Source organism: Rhinatrema bivittatum, chromosome 2 (assembly GCF_901001135.1).
Source record: "Rhinatrema bivittatum chromosome 2, aRhiBiv1.1, whole genome shotgun sequence".
Lineage (NCBI taxonomy): Eukaryota > Metazoa > Chordata > Amphibia > Gymnophiona > Rhinatrematidae > Rhinatrema > Rhinatrema bivittatum.
The window spans coordinates 789632944-789658301 of NC_042616.1; the positions used below are offsets into that span (position 1 = coordinate 789632944).

General features: G+C 44.1%; 1 protein-coding gene across 1 annotated transcript in view; it reads right to left on the reverse strand.

Moving 5' to 3' along the window:
- Positions 1–25358, reverse strand: part of COL22A1 (collagen type XXII alpha 1 chain) — a 791008-nt gene that overhangs the window by 310467 nt on the left and 455183 nt on the right. The window contains exons 15-16 of the mRNA XM_029592071.1: positions 12438–12491; positions 6729–6773 (exon numbers count right to left, since the gene is read on the reverse strand). Coding sequence (XP_029447931.1) covers positions 6729–6773; positions 12438–12491 — 99 coding nt within the window. The remainder of the gene's footprint in view (positions 1–6728; positions 6774–12437; positions 12492–25358) is intronic.

The following is a 25358-nucleotide window of genomic DNA, read 5'->3' on the forward strand; positions in this document are numbered from 1 at the left end:
ATTAAGAAGGCATACGAGTTATACTTCAGGTGCAAAATTGGTGACCAGGACAGAGCATGGGCTCCTCATATATGTTGTGCATCTTGCACCAGTAGTCTGCGAGCTTGGCTGAAAGGTGTGTGACCATCCATGCCGTTTGCATCCCAATGATATGGAGGGAACAGAAAGATCATATAACTATTACTTCTGCATGACGAATGTGTCAGAATACTCAAAGAACAGGAAGTTTATTGAGTACCCTAACCTTGCATCGGCAATGAGACCAGTGCCGCGTGACAACAGTCATCCTGTTCCAAAACCGCCACTTGATGACGAGGATGAGGCGATGATGGCAAGCCATCGCAGATGGAAACTGCGGCTGATCCTGACTTTGTGCCGTCAACATCCAGTGATCGTCATTTAATATCTCAGTCAGAGCTGAACGATCTGGTCAGAGATTTGGCTTTATCGAAGAGTCAGGCAGAGCTGCTTGGGTCAAGGTTACAAGGATGAAATCTTTTGTCAGCTGTTATGAAAATGTCAGTATTTCGCAGCCATCATGAAGATTTGACAAAAGTAGAGAGTCTCACTTTTTGCTGTGACATCAATGGATTGTTTTGTGCTCTCGGATGTGACTACGACCCAACAGAATAGCGACTGTTTATTGATTCATCAAGGCTGTTTTGCTGCACAACAGCAATATCTACCCACACATTGGGTACTAGACATGTGCATTCGTTTATGATGAATTCGGCAATTTCAACAAATTGCCTAATTCGTCGTGGTTTGGGGGCCCCGCCCCCCCGAAACAGATTTTCCCCGAACTACGAGAAAAATTTGTTTTTCGGTTTTGTATGGAGGGAGGGACACATTTTATTTTTTTTAAATAAAAAACCACCCCAAGCATTAAAATTTACCATAATACAACCCCCCTCCCCCCCCCACCATCCCGATTCCTCCCCAAGACTTACTAACATCCCTGGTGGTCCAGCAGGGTCCCGCAAGTGATTTCTCCCTCCATGCCATCGGGCTTTTGGGCCTGCCTCGCATCAAAATGGCGCCGTTAGCCTTTGATCTACTATGTCACAGGGGCTACCGGTGCCATTAGTCAGCTCCTGTCACATGGCCATCGGCGCCATCTTGTGCTCCTACCATGTGACAGGGGCTGACCAATGGCACTGGTAGCCCCTGTGACATAGTATGGGCAAAGGCTATCAGCGCCATTTTGATTACTGGCAGCCGATGGCCCGAGGGCAGGAGATCGCTCTGGGACCCCCGCTGGACCCCCAGGGACTTTTGGCCAGCTTGGGGGGGCCTCCTGGCATCGGTAGCCCCTGTGACATAGTATGGGAAACGCTATCGGCGCCATTTTGATTACTGGCAGCCGACGGCGAGATCGCTCCCAGACCCCCGCTGGACCCCCAGCGGGGGGTTTGGCCAGCTTGGGGGGGGCCTCCAGATGAAAGGCTAAGGTTCACTTGCTGTCCAAACTGTGCAGCGCTCGTTCGCCTTGGTGCAAATGGGGCCTGGGAAAATATTAGCAGGACGATTGACTGGTTAAAATGGAAATCTGTCACCACCTTAGGCAGGAAATTAGGGTGCCTATGCAGGGACAGATTGCAGGAAAATATCAGCCCAGGAGATTTTTTCAAAAACGGCCCAAGGGGTATCTTATTCCCTTGTGCACTCTCTCTGCAGCTCATGCATCAATATGCCGTCAACTCTGAAACCCAGCAGAATTAAGCCCAAATATCTCCAAAATATGTTTCACACTTTTTCTAAATAACTAAGAAATAGAGCATACTCTAGACCAGCAGTGAGAAAACAAAGCTGTAGACCCCCATTCCATCCAAGCAAATCAGTTGAGATCACACCACAAGTCTGCATGTAGAACACAGACAGACCCTCACCAAATATAAAATGAAGAGATAATAAAGTATAAATAGAAACATGCAGACTAAAAATATGAACATGAAACTGTAACAAGCCAGATTGTATGGAATAGAAAAACAAATATCATTCCTCACTAAACAACAAACAATACATCAAGAAATATAAAGCATCAATCATAATAGTAAAACCAAATTCGTAAAAAGAATAAATATTTCAAAACAGCTGATGAAAAGATCATCCAATGATTACACTGATAAAATATTTCAAAATAGCAGACACAGCAAATACCCCCCAATAAGCTATAATAAATCCCCTGCTCTCTGTATCTGGGAACTTTAGATTCCAGTCACCCTAAGACTGTCATGGATTAGTAAGGGGTGGAATATATGCACAACTTTCTTCTCTCTAAGACACATGTTCATTCTCACACAAACTCCCTTATATTCTCTCTCATACATGCTCACTAGATCAAACGATGTCTCTCGTACATGCTCACTGGCTCACATACTCTCTCTCAGATATGCTCACTGTGTCACACACTCATGCTCTTGTTCACATACAAGCTCACTGGCTCATTTGCTCACTCATATACATGTTCACACATTCTCACTGACTCAATCACTCTTTTATATTAACACACAGGCCCACTGGCTTAAATAGACCTCTTGCTCAAACATACACTCATTGGCTCATGCGTTCCCTCTCACTGCTCTGGTAACCACAACAAGCTCTCTCTCTCTTTCATACACACATGCAGGCACTCTCTCTCATGCAGATATTCCGGATCTCTTTCATACACACGGGGTGCTCTCTATTTCATACACACATGCAGGCTTAATCTCATGCACATATTCAGGATCTCTCTCTTTCATACACACATGCTGGCGCTTTCTCTTGTACACACATACACATCTCTCAGGCGTCCTCCTTTCTTCTGCGCCTTGGCTGAGCCAGCCCTGCTCATTTACTGCCGGAGGGGGACATGGGAAGAAGCAACCCCAGATACTTCCTGATGCCGAGCCTGAGGCCTTTCTACGAGCCTTCCCTCGGGCCACGATGACACGGGCTCTGTCATGGCCCAACTAACACCTCCCTCGGGCTGCACCAACACTTCCCTCAGGCCACGACGGGTTAGGCTCCATCGCAGCCCCAACACCTCCCTTGGGCCACATCAAGTTCCTCAGCAAGAGCTGAGATTACCACGTGACCAGGGCAACCGGCCCACCGGGGGATGCCCAATCCCCTGATAGGCCAATCTGCCCATGTGCGTATGCAAGTCCACCCTGTTGTGAGAAAATTTTGTATAAGGTGGATAAGTCACTAAGGCCTGGAGCTTGCTGACCCTGTGCGCTGAAGTGACCACCACCAAAAATATGACCTTCCAGTTCAGTTCACAGGTGCACAGCAGCTCATAAGGAGCTTTCATCAGCTGAGCTAACAACAAGTTGAGGGCCTAAGACACAGCAGAATGTCTTAAGGGAGGCTTCAACTGAAGCAGGCCCCACATGAAGCTTACAACTATAGGCTTACAGAGATGGGCATACCAGCTACCCCATTGTGGTGTGCGCCAATTGCACTCAGGTGAATTCTAATGGAGTTGGTTTTCAAGCCAACCTCAGATAGGTGTAGAAGGTAATAAAGCAGTTTTTGAGTGAGGCAGGAGAACAGATCTTGGGCCCTCTGCTCACACCACATGGAAACCCTCCTCCACTTCAGTCTGTAGGACTTTCTAGTGGAAGGCTTTCTAGAAGCCACCAGGACCCGAGGACACATCCTCAGAGATCAAGCAGCTGCGGGATGTGAGCAACAGGGCCTGGAGGTTGGGATGCCGCAGCCTGCCCCAATCTTGCAAAATGAGATCTGGGGAAGTCCCCAGACTGATCGTTTTCTGGCTGGACAGCTCCCGCAGGAGTGGAAACCAGCCCTGTCTCGGCCAATGAAGGGCTATGAGGATTAAAGTCCCTCTGTCCTCGCGAAGCTTCAAGAGACGCTTTGCCACTAAGGAAATCGAAGAATATGCATACAGAAGACCCTTGCCCCAATGACGGGCAAGGGCATCCAAGGCTGGTTTGCCGTCTGACCTGCGCAGGGAGCAGAAACAAGGCACCTTCCTGTCGCAGGGGGATGTGAACAGATCTATGTCCAGGCTCCCCTAGAAGCAGAATATCCGATTTGCTATCCCCGGTCTAGGGACCACTCATGAAGTCTGAAGGCTTGACTCAACCTGTCCGCTTCCACGTTCTCCATCCAGGCCACGTACATGGCCCTGAGCGCCATCCCATGTGATAGAGCCCATGACCAGATCTGGACCGCTTCCTGACACAGGAAGTACAACCCCGTGCCTCCCTATTTGTTGACATACCACATGGCTACCTGGTTGTCTATCTGGATCAGGACAACTCTGTTGGACAGCTGATATCTGAAGCCCATAGTGCGTACCTGATCACCCGAAGCTCCAGGAAGTTGATTTGACATGCACATTCCTGAGCGGACCAAAGACCCTGGCTTGTGAGCCCATCTATATGAATAACCCACGCTAGGGTAGATGCATCAGTGGTTAGAACAATTTGAGTGCGGAGACTCCAAAACGAGATCCCTTGTTCCAGACTGGAAAGTACCTGCCCACCAGGACAATGAATCCCAAAGAGAGGGGATGAGTCGGATGAAATCTGGAGGCACTGAGTGGCCTGGCGCCACTGTGATCTCATGGTCCATTGGACTCTGCGCATGTGTAAACATGCCAAGGGAGTAACATGGACAGTTGTGGCCATATATCCCAACAGGCTCAATATGTACCAGGCCAATACCTGCTGGCTCTGTTGAATTGCTGCCGCAATGGTTGCCATGGTAACTGTAATCAGGTGAGGCAGAAAGGCCTTGGCCTAAGTCATGTCTAGCAGGGCTCCTATGAAGTCCAATGGAGATGACAGGCCGGGATGGGATATGGGTAGTTAAGAACAAACCCTAATGACTCCGAATGGCACCTGCTTGAGACGTGCTCTTGACCAGCAAATCATCCAGATATGGGAAAGCATGCACTCCCAGTCTGGGGAGGTGCGCCACCACCATGGCCAGGCATTTTGTGAAAACCTATAGGGCGGATGCGAGCCTGAACAGCAACACCTGCTTTTGGAAGTGCCATCTTCCCACCATAAATTAGAGATACTTCCTAATCTCGACATGAGTGTATGCGTCCTTTAGGTTGAGAGAGCATAGCTAGTCCCCTTTTCCAAAAGGGGGATCAAAATGCCAAGGGAATCCATCTTGAACTTTTCCTTATTTAGAAACCTTTTCAAGGTCCTTCGGTCTAGTATGGTATGGAGTCCCCCTGTTCTCTTTGGAATCAGGAAGTACCTGGATTAGAATCCCTGCCCTCTTTGCCCTAGTAGTATGGGTTCAACCACCCAGTCCATTAAGAGGAGAGCTCCGCTTCTAGTACCTCCTGATGCGCCAACACCCCCCAATGTGGGCATGGAAGGCAATTTGGTGGGACATCCAATAGATTTAATTGGTACCCCTGACGGATGATGGATAGAACCCACTGCTCTAAGGTTACACTGTGCCACTGGTTCACAAAGAACCTCAGCTTGCCCCCGAGAGGGTCCAACATCCCGGGCTGGCGCATGCTCCCTAAAGCTCAGTCAAAACCCCATCTCCAAAGTTGACGGAGGAGCTGGCTAGGGTTTTGGGACGCTCTGCTGCCTGGAACAGCTGCGGGAGCTCTGATGGTGTTAACGGGATCGAGGACACAGAGGATAGTACTTCTTCTGGTGATCAAACAATGCAGGACAAAACAACACGGCTTGCAGGCTTTTAGGTGCAATGGTGATTCCCCCCACTGGGCACCCCCCCAGCTCCCCCAAAGCTTTTAAGAAAAATCATTGGGGTTCAGTGGGCCCTCCCCTCCGACCCCATACCTTCCCCACACCTCAACCCCCCTCCCATACCCCACAAATTTTTAAAAGAAGAAAAAGCTCCCACGAGGGGGCCCAGGCACCCCTTTGCACCTGGCCTGGTCAACACCATTTTTTTAGAATGGCACCGATCTGACCTTACCCCTATCATGTCGAGGGTGGAGGAACAGTCATTACTCTTTTTGTTTTACTCTGAGGTGTCGAAGCAGCCCTGGTTTGAGCCGTGCAACTTCTTGTTTTGGCTTAGGCAATTTTAAGGGTTTGCATGGCCCTTTAAATGTATCAAGGGAGCCTCGGGACTCACATTAGTGTCTTGGGACTCCCACATTATATTTACCAATTCCCCAGGAAGTGATGTTGTTTTATCGTGGCTGACCACTTTCTCAGTTGGCCGCAATTAAATATTAACTTCAAACTGCCTATCAATAACCTTATTTGCATGCATTTGCATTATTCATGCATCCAAACCACATGCAAAGGAGGTCATTGTACTAGGAGAGTGCCATGCAAATTACTGCATATATCACATGATATATGCTGTTTACCAAGGCTTAATGCAACACCCAATAAGTCTGAATGGGCAACCCAGCCATTCAGGGCTGTGCTAAAGCTAATCAGTCAAATTTTGAGCTAATAACTTAGCCAGTTAGGTTCAGTTGAAAGCTCACCTAAAAATAAATAGTTATCTTTGCCATTCAGCGGCTTTTACAAAACTGACTCCTACATTGCTATTTGGAACTACTTTGAGTAAAAAGTCTGTTCATTCAAGTATCCTTAAAGTGGAGCAACTCAGGGACTTCTATCCCCAATCCTAGAAATCTTGACCAAAAAAAAAAGTCACAAACCATGAGCCGTCTAAGACTCCTTTGGCCACCACACTACGCAAATATCACTCCCTCACCTTTTCCATATATCAATATGACTGATATACTCTAGACTTACCTTTTCTCCTCGAGATCCTCTCTCTCCTCTCTCACCCTGTAGGCCCTAAAACCACAGAAATGATCAATAAGTAGTGCAATTATAATCTGAGGCAAAATTTCTAGGTTTCCAAAATGTTGGATAATAAGCAGCACCCCACCACCTCCACTCCCCCATCTGACTGTCCAATCAGGTCCTCAGATGGAGTTTAAGCTGTGTAGTACGTGTTGAAAATTAGTCCTGTTTTTATGTGCAAACTTTTGCAACTACTTTTGATATATAATTGGATATTAATTATGTACCAACTTCTTATGATGTATTATTTTGATATGCATTGCATTTTATGATTATGTATTGTAACATGTTCAGTATAGGTTTTTGCCCATTGAAAGGCATAAACCAAATGAAATTCAATAAATATTGTAGCTGTTTCAAAGAATGCTTTCCTTTGTCTATGTGCTATCTATTGAATCATTTTTTGTATAGTCAAATTTGTCGATTTTGATTCAGGCCTTAGTATTGTTCAGATTGCACTATTGTAACATCCTATACCTGGCCTGCCACAGAAGGAGACCTAGAAACTCCATTTGGTCTAAAACTTGGCAGTCTGCCTTCTTGCAGAGTGAAATATAGGGACCAAATCATGCCTGTATTAAAGGTTGCTTCACTGGCTATCAATATAATTTAGAATAACTTTTAAGGATATTTCCTTAGTATTTACATTTCTGTATAACATGGGTCCTGGGTATCTTCAGGAAAGCTAATTAAGCTAAATGCCTTGTAGGGTTCATCATTATTATCTTCATTAAAACAGATGTAAATCTCAAAAATGACGGTCATCTGTTTTAATGAAGACGATAATGATGACACCCCCCCCCCCCCCCCCGAAGAAGGCTGTGCCGAAACATGGGCCATGACGGGGCTTTCTAATATTTGTTTGAAGAATGAGTTTTCAAAGCTAAGTATATGGTGGTTAGCTACTTTTAGAAATTTTACTGGTGCCTTAGTTGGCTGTTTTAATGTTTAGTGAGACTGTGAAAAAGTTATTTTGAATAAAGTGTTAAAAAGATTTTTTTCTAAATGTATGCAAAATGAGATCTGCGGTAGATGATTTGAATTGATGGTGAATAGTTCTGATACTGTCTGAGGCCCATTGCGGATGAGAGACAATGGATTACATATTTTTCACCATATTAGTTTCTCTGATACCGCTTTCCTCTTATATATAATGTGCTTTTAAGATCGTTAGAAAGTTTTGTATATATTTACATTTTTTTGATTGTACAGATTATATATATATATATTGCCCTCTCTTTTTGGTTTTATTTCATCTGTCTGTGGCAGGGAAAAGGATCTTAAGAGATAAATTCAAATCCTATGCCATAAGACATTTAAACTAGACGGCGGGGGTGGCAGAAGGACATTGGAACATCACCCCCCTAATACAAATACAAAGAAAATGGGTGCAGGGCACAACAAAAGTCAGCCGAATAAGGCACAAAACTAGTCCAAGAGAAGCAGAAACCTGAATGACAAAAGCCGGAAGGCTATGAGCAGAACCGCTCATAGTCTGGGCAACAAAATCCCAGGGTTGAGGCGGACATGGACATTGTTGCTGTTACAGAGATGTGGCTCACAGATTCTCATGATTGGGCTAGGGCCATACCGGGCTATAACATGTTAAGGAAGGACAGAGAGGACAGAAAAGGGGGAGGAGCAGCTCTTTATGTCAAAAACAATATCCAAGCAAGTGAACTGCAAGGAAAATGGGGTAAAGACGAAGCATTATGGAGTATCCTAAAAACCCATTGTTACTGGAGTGGTTTACAGGTCTCTGACTCAAATGGAAGAACTAGACAGAGATCTGGTTGAAGACATCCAAAAGGTGGGAAAGAAAGGAGAAGTGTTGATTGTTGGAGATTGTAATCTGCCAGACGTATACTGGAGTATCCCTTCTGCAGAACCTACCAGAAGAAGAGGGATAGTGGATGCCCTGCAAGGGGCTCTGTTCAAACAAATAGTAATGGAACCCCCGAGGGAGGGAGTTTTACTTGACCTAGTGCTCACTAACAGGGATAATGTCTCTAATGTCCAGGTGGGTGCCCAGCTTAGCACCAGTGACCATAAAACAGTATGCTTTGATATTGCAAATAGGATCTGGAGAAGTCACAAAGACCCGAGTTTTGAACTTCAAAAATACAGACTTTGGGGAAATGGGGAAGTATCTGGAGGCACAACTTAAAGACTGGGAGAAAATGGGAGAGGTGGAACAACGGTGGTCCAAACTAATAGGAGCAATTACTTAGGCAACTAATCTATGTTAGAAAAGTAAACAAAAGCAAGAGAAATAAGAAACCGATCTGATTCTCAAAGGAGGTGCTGATAAATCAAAGTAAAACGAACAGCATTCAAGAAATATAAAGGATCCCAAAAAGAGGAACACAAGGAAGAATACTGGTGAAACTGAGGGAGACGAAGAAATCAATCAAGAAAGCAAAAAGTCAGGCAGAAGACAGGATTGCCAAAAAGGTAAAGAGTGGGGACAAATTATTTTTCAGATACATCTGAGAAAGGAGAAAGCTCCAACGTGGTATAGAGAAATTTAAAGATGACAGGGATCAATGTGTGGAGAAAGACAAAGAAAAGGCAGAAATATTAAACAATTACTTCAGTTCTGTGAAGACCCTGGAGAGGGACGTTGCTAATTAATAAGATATCAGAGGGGGGTAGAGTAGACGAAACTCCGTTTACAGAAGAGAATGTATGGGAAGAGCTAAGAAACCTGAAAGTGGACAAAGCCATAGGGCCTGATGAGATTCATCCCAGGATACTGAGGGAGCTCAGAGATGTGCTGGCGGGTCCGCTGTGTGACCTGTTCAATAGGTCCCTGGAAACAGGAGTGGTGCCGAGTGATTGGAGAAGAGCGTTTGCGGTCCCACTTCACAAGAGTGGTAGCAGAGAGGAGGCTGGAAACAATAGACCGGTTAGCCTCACCTTGGTGGTGGGATAAGTAATGGAGATTCTGCTGAAGGAAAGGATAGTGAACAATCTACAATCCAGTGGGGGTTGCTCAACCCGAGGCAGCATGGATTCACCAGGGGAAGGTCCTGTCAGAAAAATCTGATTGATTTTTTTGATTAAGTGACTAAAGAATTGGATTGAGGAAGAGCGCTTGATGTGATCTAGTTGGATTTCAGCAAAGCTTTTGATACGGTGCCGCACAGGAGGCTTGTGAATAAATTGAGAAGCTTGGGAGCAAGTGCCGAGGTGGTGGTCTGGATTGAAAGCTGGTTGAAGGATAGAAGGCAGTATATAATGGTAAATGGCACTCTCTTCAGAGTAGGTTCTACAAGGATCGGTGTTGGGACCGGTTCTGTTCAATATCTTTGTGAGCGACATTGCGGAAGAGGTACAAGGTAAAGTTTCTCTATGTGATTTATGGAAGCTTGAACAGTGGTCGAAGACATGGCAATTGGGATTCAGTGACAAGAAGTGCAGAGTCATGCATCTGGGGTGTTGTAATCCAAGAGAGATGGTTGTGATGGGGGGGAAGAAGGGCTGTTGTGCATGGAGCAAGAGGGGGACTTTGGGGTGATAGGGTCTAGTGCTCTGAAGATGGTGAAGCAATGTTTGAGATAGCAAAAGCCAGAATGCTGGGCTGCATAGAGAGGAATAGCCAGTAAGAAAAAGGAGGTGATAATGCCCTGTACAAGTCCTTAGTGAGGCCTCACCTGGAGTATTGTGTTCAGTTCTGGAGACCGTATCTCAAAAGGGACAGAGACAGGATGGAGGCGGTCCAGAGAAGGGTGACAAAAATGGTGGGTGGGTCTCCATCAAATGGCTTCTAAGGAGAGATTGAAGGACCTAAATATCTATACCGTGGAGGAGAGGAGGTGCAGGGGAAATATGATATGGACCTTACCTGAAAGGTCTTAATGATGCACAAACTTTCTCCGTTGGAAAGAAATTAGTAGAACTAAGGTTCACGAAATGAAACTCCAGGTAAGAAGACTCAGAACCAATACTGGGAAATATTTATTCACGGAGAGGGTGGTGGATGCCTGGAATGCCCTTCCAGAAGAGGTGGTGAAGACAAAAACAGTGAAAGATTTCAGAGGGACACTAGATAAACACTGTGGATCCCTAGGGACTAAAGGATGGAAATGAAGAGGGAAGTGCATGGGGGGTAACTTGCTGTGTGGCGGTTGAGGCCCTTGGCCGGTGGGCCTTCATGCTGTTGGTGCAGCTCCAATATTGCAATTTGCTTTAACAGTAGGGTGGGAAAAAAGGAGCGGGGGGGGGGGGGGGATCTGACTCAGAGAGTTGCCAATGAGGACATTGAATTTTGGGGTCTGGGAAAACAAGTGGCAGTGGGGGTAACTTGCTGATGCAGCGGTTGATGCCCTTGAGCAATAAGCCTGATACTTTTGATGCTACCACAAGCTTGCTGGGCAGACTGGATGGTCCTTTTCTGCCGTCATTTCTATGTTTCTGTGTTTCTATGATGTGACCATCAGAGCATGGCACAGCCTCAACAGCACACCCAGATAACACTGCCCCAAGTGGCAGGAGTCATACTCAAGACATGAGCTTGGAGCTCCTGCACGACAGCGCTGCCACTGGGTCACCAGACTGGCCCAGTGTTTCTCATTTTAAACAGTCTGTACTGTTTACTTAACAAGCACATCTGATCCTAGAAGAAGGCACTGTGCTTACCTTCCATTTAAAAAAAAAAAATAATAAAATATATATATATATATTAAAGCTTATTGCGAAAGTCAGAAGATGATTACTTCATTTATATGCCCTGGGCACCCTTTCTGGGTCCCTCTGCCTTTGCACAATTTGGAAAAGCGCATTTTCCGCAAAAGACCTGAATTTCTTGCCACTTCTGAAAGGGGAAAACGACGCCTCAGAAAAGATTGGGCAAGCAAAAGACTGGGTTAAAACTCAACAGGACCTTTGGCACTCTCACCCTTTCTGCTAGAATTTTGGCATGCACAAATATTTTTCTGTGGAATTCTTTTTTTTTCCCCTTTCAAGAGCCATAAAATATTTAATCCTTGAGCAAAAGGTGAGTCACATCCAAATTATGAAAAACCTATTACAAGTGACCAAACTTTAGTTTTATGCAAAAGTATGATATGGCACCAGGGGTTTAAGGTGAAATCATTCTGCTGTTATTGGAGTCATGGCTAATAAGCCTCCAACCATACACCTAAGTTTTCACTTTTCTTCAGAGCTTAATTGAAGGTTTTGAGCAGAACAAATACCTTGTCATGTTGTGAGCCCAGTTCATTTTTTTCTGAATTGCGAACACACTATTTAGAAATAGCCTATGAATAAATGTTTTTTTCTGTGCATGTTCTATTTTATTTTATTCAAATTTTAAGTTATTTTAATCGACTAAGCTGTTTTATGTTTTGATTTATTTAACTTTGTTTGCTATTTTTCTACGCACTATTTCTTTTATTTAGGCTTGTATTGTCAACAGTTTTGCCCAATTGTTTATTGAGAAAATAAATAAATAAATACAAAGTGATATATAAATTAAATTTAAATAAAAATAAATAAATAAATAAACTTGCTTTTTTTCAGTAATTTAATGGCATTACAGTAAATGCTTCTCGTGACCATGTTTTTTCTCAAGTAATAACACCAACAAAACTTGGAGACTAGGAACAATTTTCATATAACTTACAAATCCTTTATCAGACAATTATGACTTACAGGTGCTCCGACCATGCCAGGAGATCCATGTGGTCCAATTCGGCCCTCAGAACCCTGTGGAACAAACAAATGGTTGTGATTAGAAAAGCTGTCGAGAGATAAGCCCTCTTGGACCACCCAGTGTTCCCAGTGGGCCTTGCCCATTGTACCACCACAAATCCTATTCTGTTCTCCTCATCATTCCTCTCTCGTCTCCCCTCACCATCATCCTCTGTATCTTTCCCACACACATTTCAGTTCTGCCACTGTTTCAGCCTCTGCTGGTCTGCTATTCCAGACATTGCCTCAGTAAGGTATCTCCAGAATGATCTAAGCATGCATTACTGATTTCAGAGAAACTAGAGGATGGCAGGAGTTGCTGTGAGTAATTGGGTAGTGACAACACCGCCCCCCATAATCATCTCCACCCCTTCCAGCTGGAAAAATGTGCCAATTTTCAATTTTTGATTGTAAATGCAAAGTGCAGAAAATACAGCAAATAAAAGAACAGAGTAGTGCCATTTAAACAGCATGAGATAACTTTCAAACAACTGCGTGCGGCAGCATATACACATCTATATGGCTGTGCGCATATACAATATTATTTTATAATCCATGCATATCAAATATGAGCAAATTATAAAATACATGCATCTTTATTCTGCAACATACATGCACATGTATGCTTACGCACAATGACATTCACTATATTGAAAGAGTATTCAAAGCACAGAATGCATGTACGTATCCTGTTTTAAAAATATACATGCGTGTATTTTACATGTGAAAATAAAGTGGGACTTATTCACATATTTTAAAGCATACATGCATAACTGAAATTCCCAGTTTTAGCAGTTACTCCACCAGTTCACCTAGCTTTTCTACAGGTCATCAAGACCCTCCTGGTTCTTCAGCCTGAACTCCCAACAGTTCACCCCGACAGCCCACCCAACCAACAATATCTAAAAAACATGTTTAATATCATTTACACAAAATAATTAGCAGGTATGAAATTATACGAGTTAAGTTGGCAAATCCACACGTGTATCGTTTGACACAATATCATACACACAGAAATGTTTGTGCCACCCTGGAATGCCCCTAGAGCACCCCCTTTTTACGAGTATGTGTGTGCATAAAAGCAAAAATAGATGCGTATATTTGATGTTCTAAAATAGCATGTGCATGAGTAGATGTTACTTGGATCGGTAACTTTCAAAAGGGCATGCAGGCACGCATACACACGTGCATTGGCATGTGCCCAAGAGGCGGCCATTTTATAACATGTTCACACATATGCATCTATGTTATAAAATAAGCCTGGTGCATGCATGTGTGCGCCCAGTTTTGCAAATGGGTGTGCACAGCCAAGTAAAGTAGGGTTTGAACTACGTAAGTAGGGAAATTTTATAACAGGCATGAGTCCACCCATGACCAGTTTCACCAGTTCGCCCACTGTAACTTGGGCATCCAAATGGCAGATAAAATTGAATGTGGACAAGTGCAAGGTGATGCATATGGGGAAAACTAACCCTTGCTGTAAGTTACACGATGTTAGGTTCCATATTAGGAGCTACCACCCAGGAAAAAGCTCTAGGCGTTATAGTGGATAACACATTGAAATCATCTGTTCAGTGTGCTGCGGCAGTCAAAAAAGCAAACAGAATGTTGGGAATTATTAGGAAGGGAATGGTGAACAAAACTGAAAATGTCATAATGCCTCTGTATCGCTCCATGGTGAGACCACAACTTGAATACTGTGTACGATTCTGGTTGCCGCATCTCAAAAAAGATATAGTTGAGATGGAGAAGGTACAGACAAGGGCGACCAAAATGATAAAGGGGATGGAACAGCTCCCCTATGAGGAAAGACTAAAGACGTTAGGACTGTTCAGCTTGGAGAAGAGACGGCTGAGGGGGGATATCATAGAGGTCTTTAAAATAATGAGAGGTCTTGAATGAGTAGATGTGAATTGGTTATTTACACTTTTGGATAAGAGGACTAGGGGGCAGGTCATGAAGTTAGCAAGTAGCACATTTAAGACTAATCAGAGAAAATTCTTTTTCATTCAACACACAATTAAGCTCTGGAATTGGTTGCCAGAGGATGTAGTTAGTGCAGTTAGTGTAGCTGGGTTCAAAAAAGATTTGGATAAGTTCTTGGAGGAGAAGTTCATTAACTGCTATTAATCAAATTAACTTAAGAGAATTGCCTCTGCTATTACTGGCATCAGTCGCATGGGATCTTTTTAGTGTTTGGGTACTTGTAGCCTGGATTGGCCACTGTTGGAAACAGGATGCTGGGCTTGATGGACCCTTGGTCTGACCCAGCATGGCAATTTATTGTGTTCTTATGTAATCCCCCAGGTTCATTAGCCTGCATTCCCCCCTCCCCCCAAGTAAACCCAGACCCCTCAACCAGCAATGCCTGGAAACAATTTTATTTAGACTTACACCTCTCCTTAATAGCAAAAGTAAAGTTACGTGGAACTAGATATGGGCACGCGCCCAGGCGTGCACCTACTTATACGCACATCTCTTGGCCCTGTCCTGAATGCCCACGCCACGCTCAGACCATGCCCACACCATGCCCGTTTGGTTTGAAGTGAGATATTCGCGCATCGGCATTTGCGCACATACCTCCTAATTTTGGTGCATGCACACTTTTTAAAATTCACTTCTATGTGCATATATGCTAATTTGTAGGTGCACAACACTTTGAAAATTCACCCTTAAATATGGATATGCATATATATCTACATTGTATAATATATATCAATTTATTACAAAATATCATATTCCAATTTTTTTTTTGCCTGTTTTTGTCTAGTTTTCCCCTTCTTGATCTCTTCTTTGCTTTCACCATCTTTGTCTTATAACTCCTTTTCCTGGCTCTCCTTTCCATTTGTTTCCTGTCTCTCACACCCCTTACCTACCATTTTTCTCTCATTTCTCAAACTCTTCCCCATACCTCACTCTCTCTGTCTTTCCCTTCCCATTTCCCCATCTCTGATCCCTCCTCTCCAATTACCTCTATCTCCCCATCTCAAAAATCTCTTCTCCCTGAGCCTCGTCTCTGCCTGACACCCCCCCCCCCCTCTAAATAATATAACCTCCCCAGTCTCATCTTCCCCTCACTGCCTCCAAGATTTCCATTTCTTCCAGGCCCTCTTGTCCTCTCTGCACGCCAAAATTCCCTTCCCTACTTCCCCCATCTCGTCCTCTCTCGCCCCTTAGAATCCCTTCTCCCCCTTATCTGCTGCTCTCTTCAGAATCCCATCTCAGCTTCTTTATTCCCTTTCTGAATCCTATTTCTTTCAGCCCCTAACTCTCCCTCCAGAATCCCACCGTCTCCACTAGGGTCTCCCTAACTCTCCTTGGCCCTCCACTCTCATCACTTCTTTGTGGCAACAGTCTCAGGGCACGCAGTGGCTGAAGGACAGCTCCAGAAAAGTATCAGATCCACAACCCAGAACGCTCAAGGCAGCAGATAAAGTAGCGGTGGGGGGGGGGGGGGGGGGAAACAACATTAGTGAAGCTGTACGTGCCATGGAGAAAGCAACTGTGGCTCCTCTGCTGGCCTTTGCACTGTCACTTAGAGGTCCAGATTGCAGCGCTGATGCAACTCCAAAGCAGCCCCATGGCCAACACTGCATCCTGGAGCCTAGGATATCGCACAGTGGCTACAGGAGGCAAGACAGCTGTCTGAATTTTCTCACATTTCGCTGAGTCTCTCCTGCCAGCTTCATATAGGGCCTCGTTGTTCTTTACCTTTTATTTAAAAAAAAACAAAACTGGTTGTATTTCAAGGTGAGAGAAAGTAATCGTTTAGCTGGGGATGTACGGTAATTGGGATCCCTTTGTCCAATCATTTGCTGGTGCAGGAATAAGGAAAGCTTTTACATATGGATTTCTCAGGAATTCTCCCTTACCAAGTAAAATGTGGGTTGATTAATGCGCCCTTCAAGTTTTATCATCTGTGTTCTGCTTCTCAGTACTTGGCTGACAGTTAGACAGAAGTGGGACCTTGCTAGAACCCAACCATACAGGATTCAGGACAAGGTTTCATAAATGCTAGCACATCCCAGTACTGTTAATAGAGTAGGGTAGTCAGGTGACTGCACGAACACAGAAAGCAAGGTTTCAATACCCAGAATGCACTGGAATGGCAATTTAGACAAGCAGGGTAAGGTAGAAAGTACCACCATGTTCAGCGTCATCTGGTCACCTCTTGTCAAGATGATCTGTTTCAGGCACCTGAACAGTGACCAAAATAAAGGGCGACTGTAAAGATGGTAATAGAAGCCAGCCTGTTATGCAAGATATGTCCTCAACCTTTAGAGGCCTCTACTTTAAAGAAGCTTTGAAAAACTCACCTAAACCTGACAGGATGACTTATGAATATTTAATACTTTAATAAATCCACTTGACTGCTTCAATGAATGCAAATCCTTGCACAGATGAGAATTCTCTCCTCCTCTCTCTTTTTCATACCCCATAATCTGATATTGGCAACAAATCCAATCTGCATTCTTAATGTTTTCACACAAAACATCCACGTCACACAGCACTGCATTCAACACAGCACTCAAAAAACAAACAAACACCACTGAAGCAAGCAAATGAGCGCTCTGCTTGTGGAACACTCAGGAAACCCTGTAATCACAGCTTAAGACGGCGCGTCTACGGGCTTCACTAAAAACGTGCAGCCACATCCAGACTTTATACTAAAAAAGCAAAGATTGGACAGTGCCGTGGGTAGAACCAGAGGGAGGAAGTAAAGACAGAGCCAATGTGTGACAGTAGTAGCAGATATAGGAGTAATATGAGAGAATATTTCTGCTATTGACTGGATTCTGCTGGAATTTTTCCTTCTTTCTGAGAGTGAGTTTTGTTTGGGTCCACTTTTGACCTGTGCTGGACACTTCCCTTGTTCAACCTGCAAGGGAGTTGGGTTGTTGCAACTGGTTATTTCCATGTACAATTCTGTTTCATACTATCTCAACTTTAATAATGGAAGTAGCATATTATTGGATTTTTTTAAACATATAAAGCACACAAAAGGGAAACAGACTGCAGGCCATTTCCTTTGCTAATGAAGCCACAGAGATGCAGTCATGGACCTGCTAAAGTACTGCACCCTAAGCTCCTTGAGTTACTTGCCCATCCAGCCAGAAATAAATGCAAGCCAGACTTAGGATGCATAGAAATTCAATTTCTTCTGGTATTCTTTATGCTTAAGAAAAGAGAAGTTAATTAACAAATCTCGCCTGATCCGAAGTCAGAAGGAATTTACATAATGACCCAGGCAACATGAGGGAGAGAGGGAGAAAGAGGAGGGAAGAAATTCTCCACCATAGAAATGAAATGATGCAGAAAAGAACCAAATGATCTTCCCAGTCTGCTCAGCAAGCTTATGCCAGTATCTGCTGCACTGTGCAGGTTACCCCCATGCTTATCAGTTTCCCAGACCATAAAAGTCAGGGCCCTTGGATGTTGTTTGAATCCAATTTCCCTTAACCGTTGCTGTGAAAGCAGAGATCAATGATGGAGCTGCATCAAAAGTATCAGGCTCAGTGATTAAGGGTATTAAGCCCCGCATAAGCAAGTTACCCCCATGTTTATTTGTTCCCCACACCGTAAACGTTGGGGCCCTTGTTGGCTGCTGTCTGAATCCAATTCCCCTTTTCCATTCACTGCCATTGAAGCAGAGAGCAATGATGGTTGCACTAAGCCTTGATACTGTTATTTGTTAAAGGAAGCAACTGCCACACCAGCAAGTTACCCCCATGCACTCTTCTTTAATTCCATCCTCTAGCCTTTAGGGATCCACAGTGTTTGTCCCATGCCCCTTTGAATTCCTTGACTGATTTCGTCTTCACCACCTCCTCTGAAAGGACATTCTAGGCATTCACCACCCTCTCCATGAAGAAATATTTCCTGATATTGGTCCTGAGTCGTCCTCCCTGGAGCTTCATTTCATGACCCATAGTTCTATTGATTTCTTTCCAACAGAAAAGGTTTGCCAATGTGCATCACTGAAACCTTTCAGGTATCTGAATGTCTGTATCATATCTCCCCTGTACCTCCTCTCTTCCAGAGTTTACATATTCAGATCCTTCAGCCTCTCCTCATAGGTCTTCCAATGCTGACTCCATCACCATTTTGGTCACTCTTCTTTGGATCACTTCCATCCTGACTTTATCATTCTTGCTCATTCGCAGAATTGACTTAAAATATCAAATTATACGATTACTTGCTCTGTTCTCCTGTAAAACTAAGTTGATGTCAACTATTAAGACATTCCTTCTGACTTTTTACTGACTGGCCTAGTGTTTGAGTGTGAGACGTGCCACTAGCATGATGTATGAAGCCATCCGTTGCATTTCTGATGCCTTGATTCGGATCTTCAGGTAGAAGATTCTCCAGCCACCCAGGAAGACCAAGCCAGGACAAGTTTGAGATGAGTAGTGAGGTGGTACCACAAAATAGAGCTAAAGAATGTGTCTCGGTGCTCTCTTTAAATATTTGCAGTGCTGTGCATGGGATGTAAATTGCCCACTGTTTTGTCAGAATGTTGTTCCTTTTCATTTTATTTGCTGAGCTTAAGATTTTGCAAGAGAGCATATTAGTGACCTGTGTATTAATGAAGAGACCCCTGGGGTCTCCAGTAGATGTCCCTAGTCCCAGCCCTTGGGTAGCCAGCAGCTCGGGGACATGCCATTGTGTTCCACACCTCCCCCAGAAGTTGTTGGGAATTAGACGTCCCTTAGGCACGAGGTGGGTTAGTTTAGGTGAGATTAGGGCAGATGCAGTTTATTTCAGAAGGGAAGGATGTGTATCATGTGTGCTCTCTGAGTTAGGCCCACTAGTCTGACATAGAAGAGAGGCACAGGCCTTGCTAGTTCCTATAATAGGGCTGGAAGGAAGAGGGATAGTAAGAAGTTTTTACAGTTTTTCTAGTTTCTACATTTTTTTTACCTGCTTCATTCCTGGCAGGCTGTATCCCCTGATCAGGGTGGACAGGAGAGACTGCACATCTTTTAGACCAGAATAAGAGGAAGCTGCAGCACCCAGGGCGAGAAAAGTTCCTGACTGAAGTTTTTTCAAGTTTTGTATTTTTCCATCTTTGGGGAAAGGGATAATTTTTCTGCCCCCTTCTTTTCCCCCGAACTGGAAACATTTGGTAACTATTTCCAATACAGGCTTTTCCTCCTGGGAGGTCAAATTCTATCTTTTAAAGAGCAAACATCTGGAAACACTCCACGAAGCTTCCACCCCGGGACTCAGGACACTGCCAGGTGACGCTCAGGATTCAATGAAGACCTCAGGTACTATGGGAAGGGATCCAGTCATTAACAACAATCCCCAGCCACCTTGGGTTAATTATCTTTCCTCACCATGGAGGATATACAGGTCCCACGCCCCTGCCTGGACTGACACATCCTCAGAATTAGAGCGCATCTAAATCCTGGCTCATGTAAATCTGGGAACACTGGAAGCATCTGGACACTTATGTTTTACAGCTATTGATTCTTTTACGAGGAATTTCAATAAACTTTAATTTGAAAACCCATCTAGTGAGTCCTGTCTGGTCTGTAAGTGTACCTGACCCAAAGAACTATGGTAACGCACACATGGAAGAACACGACTGCCTGGGCCAAGGTGGTTATTATTCCCCCACAGAGAAGAATTCCCCCCCTGGGAGAAAGACGAGTAGGGGAAAAGAAGGAGAAGCTAGCCACGTTTAATAAATTATTATTTAATTATTTAATACATGTGTCCTTTGGAATTGGACACCTTCCCTGGGAAAGGGTTACATTAACATCAGTGGAGTTCACTGGGAGAGCCAGGGAGGGGGGAGGCTGTTTCCTAAGGTCTGTAAAAGAGCTTAGGGAGGCAGCAAAATGTGAACGCAGCAGAAGAAACCTCAACGGGTAACAGCAACAAAAATACACATTGGTTTCAGCCCATTCAGTAACTGTTTAAGCAGATCATGATCGTCTGTCATTTTCCATGTTCTGTTTGCCCTGTTGGATAGTAAAAATGAGAATGATGGCAGATGAAGGCTAGAAGGCCCACCTAGTCTGCCCGATTAACTTCCTGTTACTGGTGCCATCCGCTTCCTTCTCTGCTACTTAAGGACCCTCTGTGCTTTACTCCATGCTTTCCTGAATTCTGTTACTGTTTTTTTTGGCTGCCGGGATGCCATTCCGTACATCCTCCACTCTTACCGGGAAGGAATACATTATAACGTTACTCCTGAAGGTAGCCCCGTTAAGCCTCATGCAAGAGTCTGCTGCCGACTGAGCCAGAGGGCTGACCCAGGAAGTTCCCTTTTAACATTTTTCAAAGCTCCTCCTACGTAGTCCCATTATTATATAAAAACTTATTGTGTTGCTGTATTGCCCCTCACCAGAGCTCAGTGCAGGTACCGCACCAACAAAGGCAGACGCTGACCACAGCATGAACGGTTTGGCAAGGCATGCGGAGGAGATGTGGCTACAAAAAAAAAACAAAAAACAGCAGGCATGCACTTTGTATGTAAAAAAAAGTGGAGAGAGAAAACAAAAAAAATACAGTGCCAAGAAAGAGAAATGGGGATGTCTTGAAGAATCTAGACAGAGGTGATGCTTATGCTTTTAGGCAGTGATTTTCATTTCTGTAGCAACGGCACTGGATGCTTTCTAGATTAACTTTCTGATAACACTGCACGCGTTTTAGTCCTGGCTCACCGCTGGGCACACGAATGCGAAATCACGACGGGAATGGCAGAAAAGCCGAGGAGATGAAATAACGGATGGTTGTATGTGCACCGAGGCCAATGATGTGAGTCTTCACTGCACCTGCAAGTTTAATGATCCCAAAGTGCTGACAATGATATCGTTAGAGATGTGCCTTTGATTTCATTCGGTAAAATTAGAATCCGGGCTCCCGGGACTGCAAGAAAAGATGCCAGTTACAAATGTAACCCTTTGTTGGGCTGGAAGCTGTTTTCCCGAAGGCACGGAAACTAATTTTCTATTTCTGGGGCTACTCCGGCCAGCGCTTCTCCCCTCTCTTTGTCCCAAAGGGTGGGTCCTTTTTGTGGGGGAAAGTTTAAGCTTATGGTCCAGGTGGTGGTGTGCTTCTAGCGCCTTCCTCCTTAGTAACTGTAATGCTGTTCCTGGGACAAACAAGCCGGACGAGGTATTGGGTGGTCAAAATAAAAACGTTTACTGATCCTTTAAAGGTAAATTATATTCCAATTGTATCCAAATGTGTGAGATTACAGCCTTACAGATGGTAATCTTCCTCTGGGTATGTGTCCTTTCTCTCAGGTTTCCGGGGTTGAGTTGATCACTTATGCTTTAAATGCATAAGCTGTCCCGGGAACCAGGAAACCTTACTTGTGGGGGAATCCCCTTAGAAGCGGAAAATTCCTGCCTGAATCCAATTGTTAAGTCTCGGTCACCCAGCCTGTGTCCTGATGCCTTTGGGTGGAGCTCCTGTGGGGGGGGTCTCCATGATCTTGGTTCTTCTTCATCAATTTCAGTGGTCTCTGAAAAGGTCTGCAGAGAATGTGAAACGTGCTGTCCCAGTCCTGTTTCCCAGTGAGGAGGGATGGATCAAAAACCTTCCCACAAAACAAAATGGCAATGCCATGTTATGCTCTCACTGGTGCTTGCCTCTTCTAGAAGTAGTAAAAGGCTCACAGGTCTCCAGCCCTTGTCCTTTGGGTCCTGGGGGTTGCCTTCTTCAAGAGTTCAAGGTTTAAACAGTCCCGATCTCAAACACAGGACAAGTTCTAGCCATTAAAAATCCCATGCTGGGATTAGAGGGATTGCTCACAGGTCTTCACAGCCCCTGGTCCCAGGATAGGGGATGTCCCTTTCCAAGGTAACCAAGATTTTCCCCAGAATGAAAATCCAAAAACGTAATCTGGCAGAATCTATCTCTTGTCTAAAAATGAGGCAGGCCCTCTCAGCCAGGGTGTGTACAGCGGTGGAACCTCTTCAACCCAGGGCTAACTAAAAATGACCACACCAAACTTACTGATCTCCTCAATACGAATCCTGAGACAACCACTCACAGCCCTCCAGGTTGGGAGAGACTGAGAAGGAATGGAAAAAATCACTGAGCTGTTATTTTTGTGATAACGGACATAGGACCAGGGGGTCTGCCACACAAAATCACAGCCTCCCATGGTAAGTGAGACGTGTTCATTTATACTGATGTTCTATGACGTATTTCTCCGTTGGCACTCTTTAAAAGAGAAGATGGGGGAGAATCTTAGGGAGGCAAGGATGAGGGAAGAAGATAAGCCTAGAGGTAGCAGAAGGACAATGAGCAAAACTAAAAGGCGTCATCTTAAGAGGCGATAAATCTTGACATTAGGAAAGTGAAAGAGGGACTTCCAGTTGACAAAGGGGACATGAGAGAACATGCCTCGGGTTCCCCAGAGTTTGTTGGAAAGCAGAGACTGGCATAAGATCAAACTTTACATCAAAAGAGAAAAGGTAATGCTGAAGCCTCTACAGCACAAATATCTGTGTTCCATTAAAGAGCCTTATTCTGAGAGCTAGCGCAAAGTTACAGGGAATGAGATCTGCCCCTGCATTGTGTCCTTATCCCTGCCAGCAAGCTTGGAAGGTAATTCGGTTTTCTTCAAGGCTGTTATCAGCAGAGATGAACCTACACACAATCTTGATGAAATCAAGGATTCTAGCAGGGAAATTTTGACATAAGCGATCACAGGTCTAATTTCAGATCTTTTATAGATCCCAGAGGGAGAGGAATGGCCTAGCCTGACGACATTTATCAGAGAATTGCTGATTTTGTGTTTCTGACTGGAGACAGAAGCACAGGGGGGGCAATTTTAAAGCCATTTCCATAGGTAAAACAGTGCTTTATCCATGCAAATGAGCCTTTTGAAAATTGCTTGTCCTATGTGCGGGTACAATTAATTGCACAGTGCCACTACATGGGTCACCATATGAAGAGGTGTTCAGGGGGCAGAGTTGGAGAAGGGTTTGCATTTAAGCACATACATATCTTTTAAAATTCCAAAGTATGTTTTTCCTCAGGAAAACTACCTGCACAAATCAGCAGATGTAAATGTGTGGGGATTGGGGTTTTTTTAGGTCATTTCAAAATGAAAGCATGCAGGTAAAGTCTGAATGACAATTCTCTTGCTTCTTCACTTCCGTCTTACAACAATATACATTTAAAGGTATTTTGGGAATGTCAAATTCAGAGGTTTGCTTAGTTCACTTTCTAATGATTTAGGTATTGCACTGATTGTTCCATCACCTCTTAACATAGCCAATTACAGAATGTCCCACTGGCAGCAATAGGCAGAGCTCTGTAAAGTTTATCCATTTATGGGTCACATTGTAGTTACTCTAATAATGAAACACTATATTCACTATGAGATGCAAGCATTCCTTACTCTGGCTCACTACCCTCAACTGAGATTTTCATTTAAGGATGGCTCTTTATTTTCCACTGAAATGTCAGGGTAACAGCCTGCATCAGTCCTTTTCTCCTCTTAAAACCAAATCTTTCTTAATCAGATATTCAGAAATATCAATCTGTGTAGGAAATTTCCACAAGGCAATGGCCGTACTCTTATACTTCTGTGGTCGTATTTTATGTAACTGACAAGTACACAAACTAAGATACATCAGTTTGCAAGACATTGGATAGAGACAACAGTAAAGGATCTTCTCACATAAATATCCATGGTCTAAATACTTCACTCTTATAGTACCAACAATAACATAGGAATGACGGCAGAAAAAGACCAAATGGTCAATCCAGTCTGCCCAACAAGTTTCTTATGGCAGTAACTGCCACTCCGTGAAGGTTACCCCAAAACCTTATCTTAAGGGTAGTAATATTTGCAATCAAAACCAAGCAACTGTCAAACCCATAACAAAATTACTGCTAGCAACATTTTTACAGGGTGAGCATCCTTCCTGATAATTCAGACAATGCTGCTTGAGCATGCTTTGCTTTTTGGACTTGGCTGCAAAAGCAGTCCTGTGCTTTTTCCCTAATGTCTGCATATCAGTACTCCGGACCGTAAAAGTCAGGGCCCAGCATTGGCAGTCATCTGAATCCAATTCCACTACCCCCCCCCCCCCCCCCCAAAAGCAGAGAGCAGTGTTGCAGTTGCATCAAAATCATGAAAGCTAATGGGTTAAGGGTAGTAATCTCCGTGCCTTCTGTTAGGGATAGTAGCTGCTGATCCATGCAGATTATTCCCTCGTACCCTTTTCTTCATTGCAACCTCTAGCCTTTAGGGATCCACAGTGTTTTTTTGAATTTTACTGTTTTTGTCCTCACCACCAATTCCAGAAGGGCATTCCAAGCATCCACCATCCTCTCCGAGAAGAAATAATTCCTGATGTTGGTTTTGAGTCGTCCCCGCTGGAGTTTCATATCGTGACCCCCTTAGTTCTATTGTTTGGATTTCCAATGAAAAAAGTTCAAAGATTATGCACCATTAAAACCTTTCAGGTATCTGAAGGTCTGTAGCATATCACTTCTGCATCTACTGCAGGGAAGATATGCATCTACTTTCTTTTAGGGTATACATATTTAGATCCTTTATCGTCTCCTCATAAGTCTTCAGATATAGACACCACACCACTTTGGTCGGCCTTCTTTTGACCACCTCTATCCTATCTCTTTCTTTTTTGAGATATGGGCTCCAGAACTGAACACAGTACTCTAGGTGAGGCCTCACCAAGGACATCACCACCTCCTTTTTTTTTTTTTTTTTTACTGGTTATTCCTCTCTCTATACAACCTAGCATTCTTCTTGCTTTATCTATTGCTTTATCACATTGCTTCACTGCCTTCAGATTGCCACACACTACTACCCCAAGATCCCTCTTCCCAGTCCTTGTGCAGTATTTCACCCCCATCACATACAGCTCTTTTGGATTACTGCAA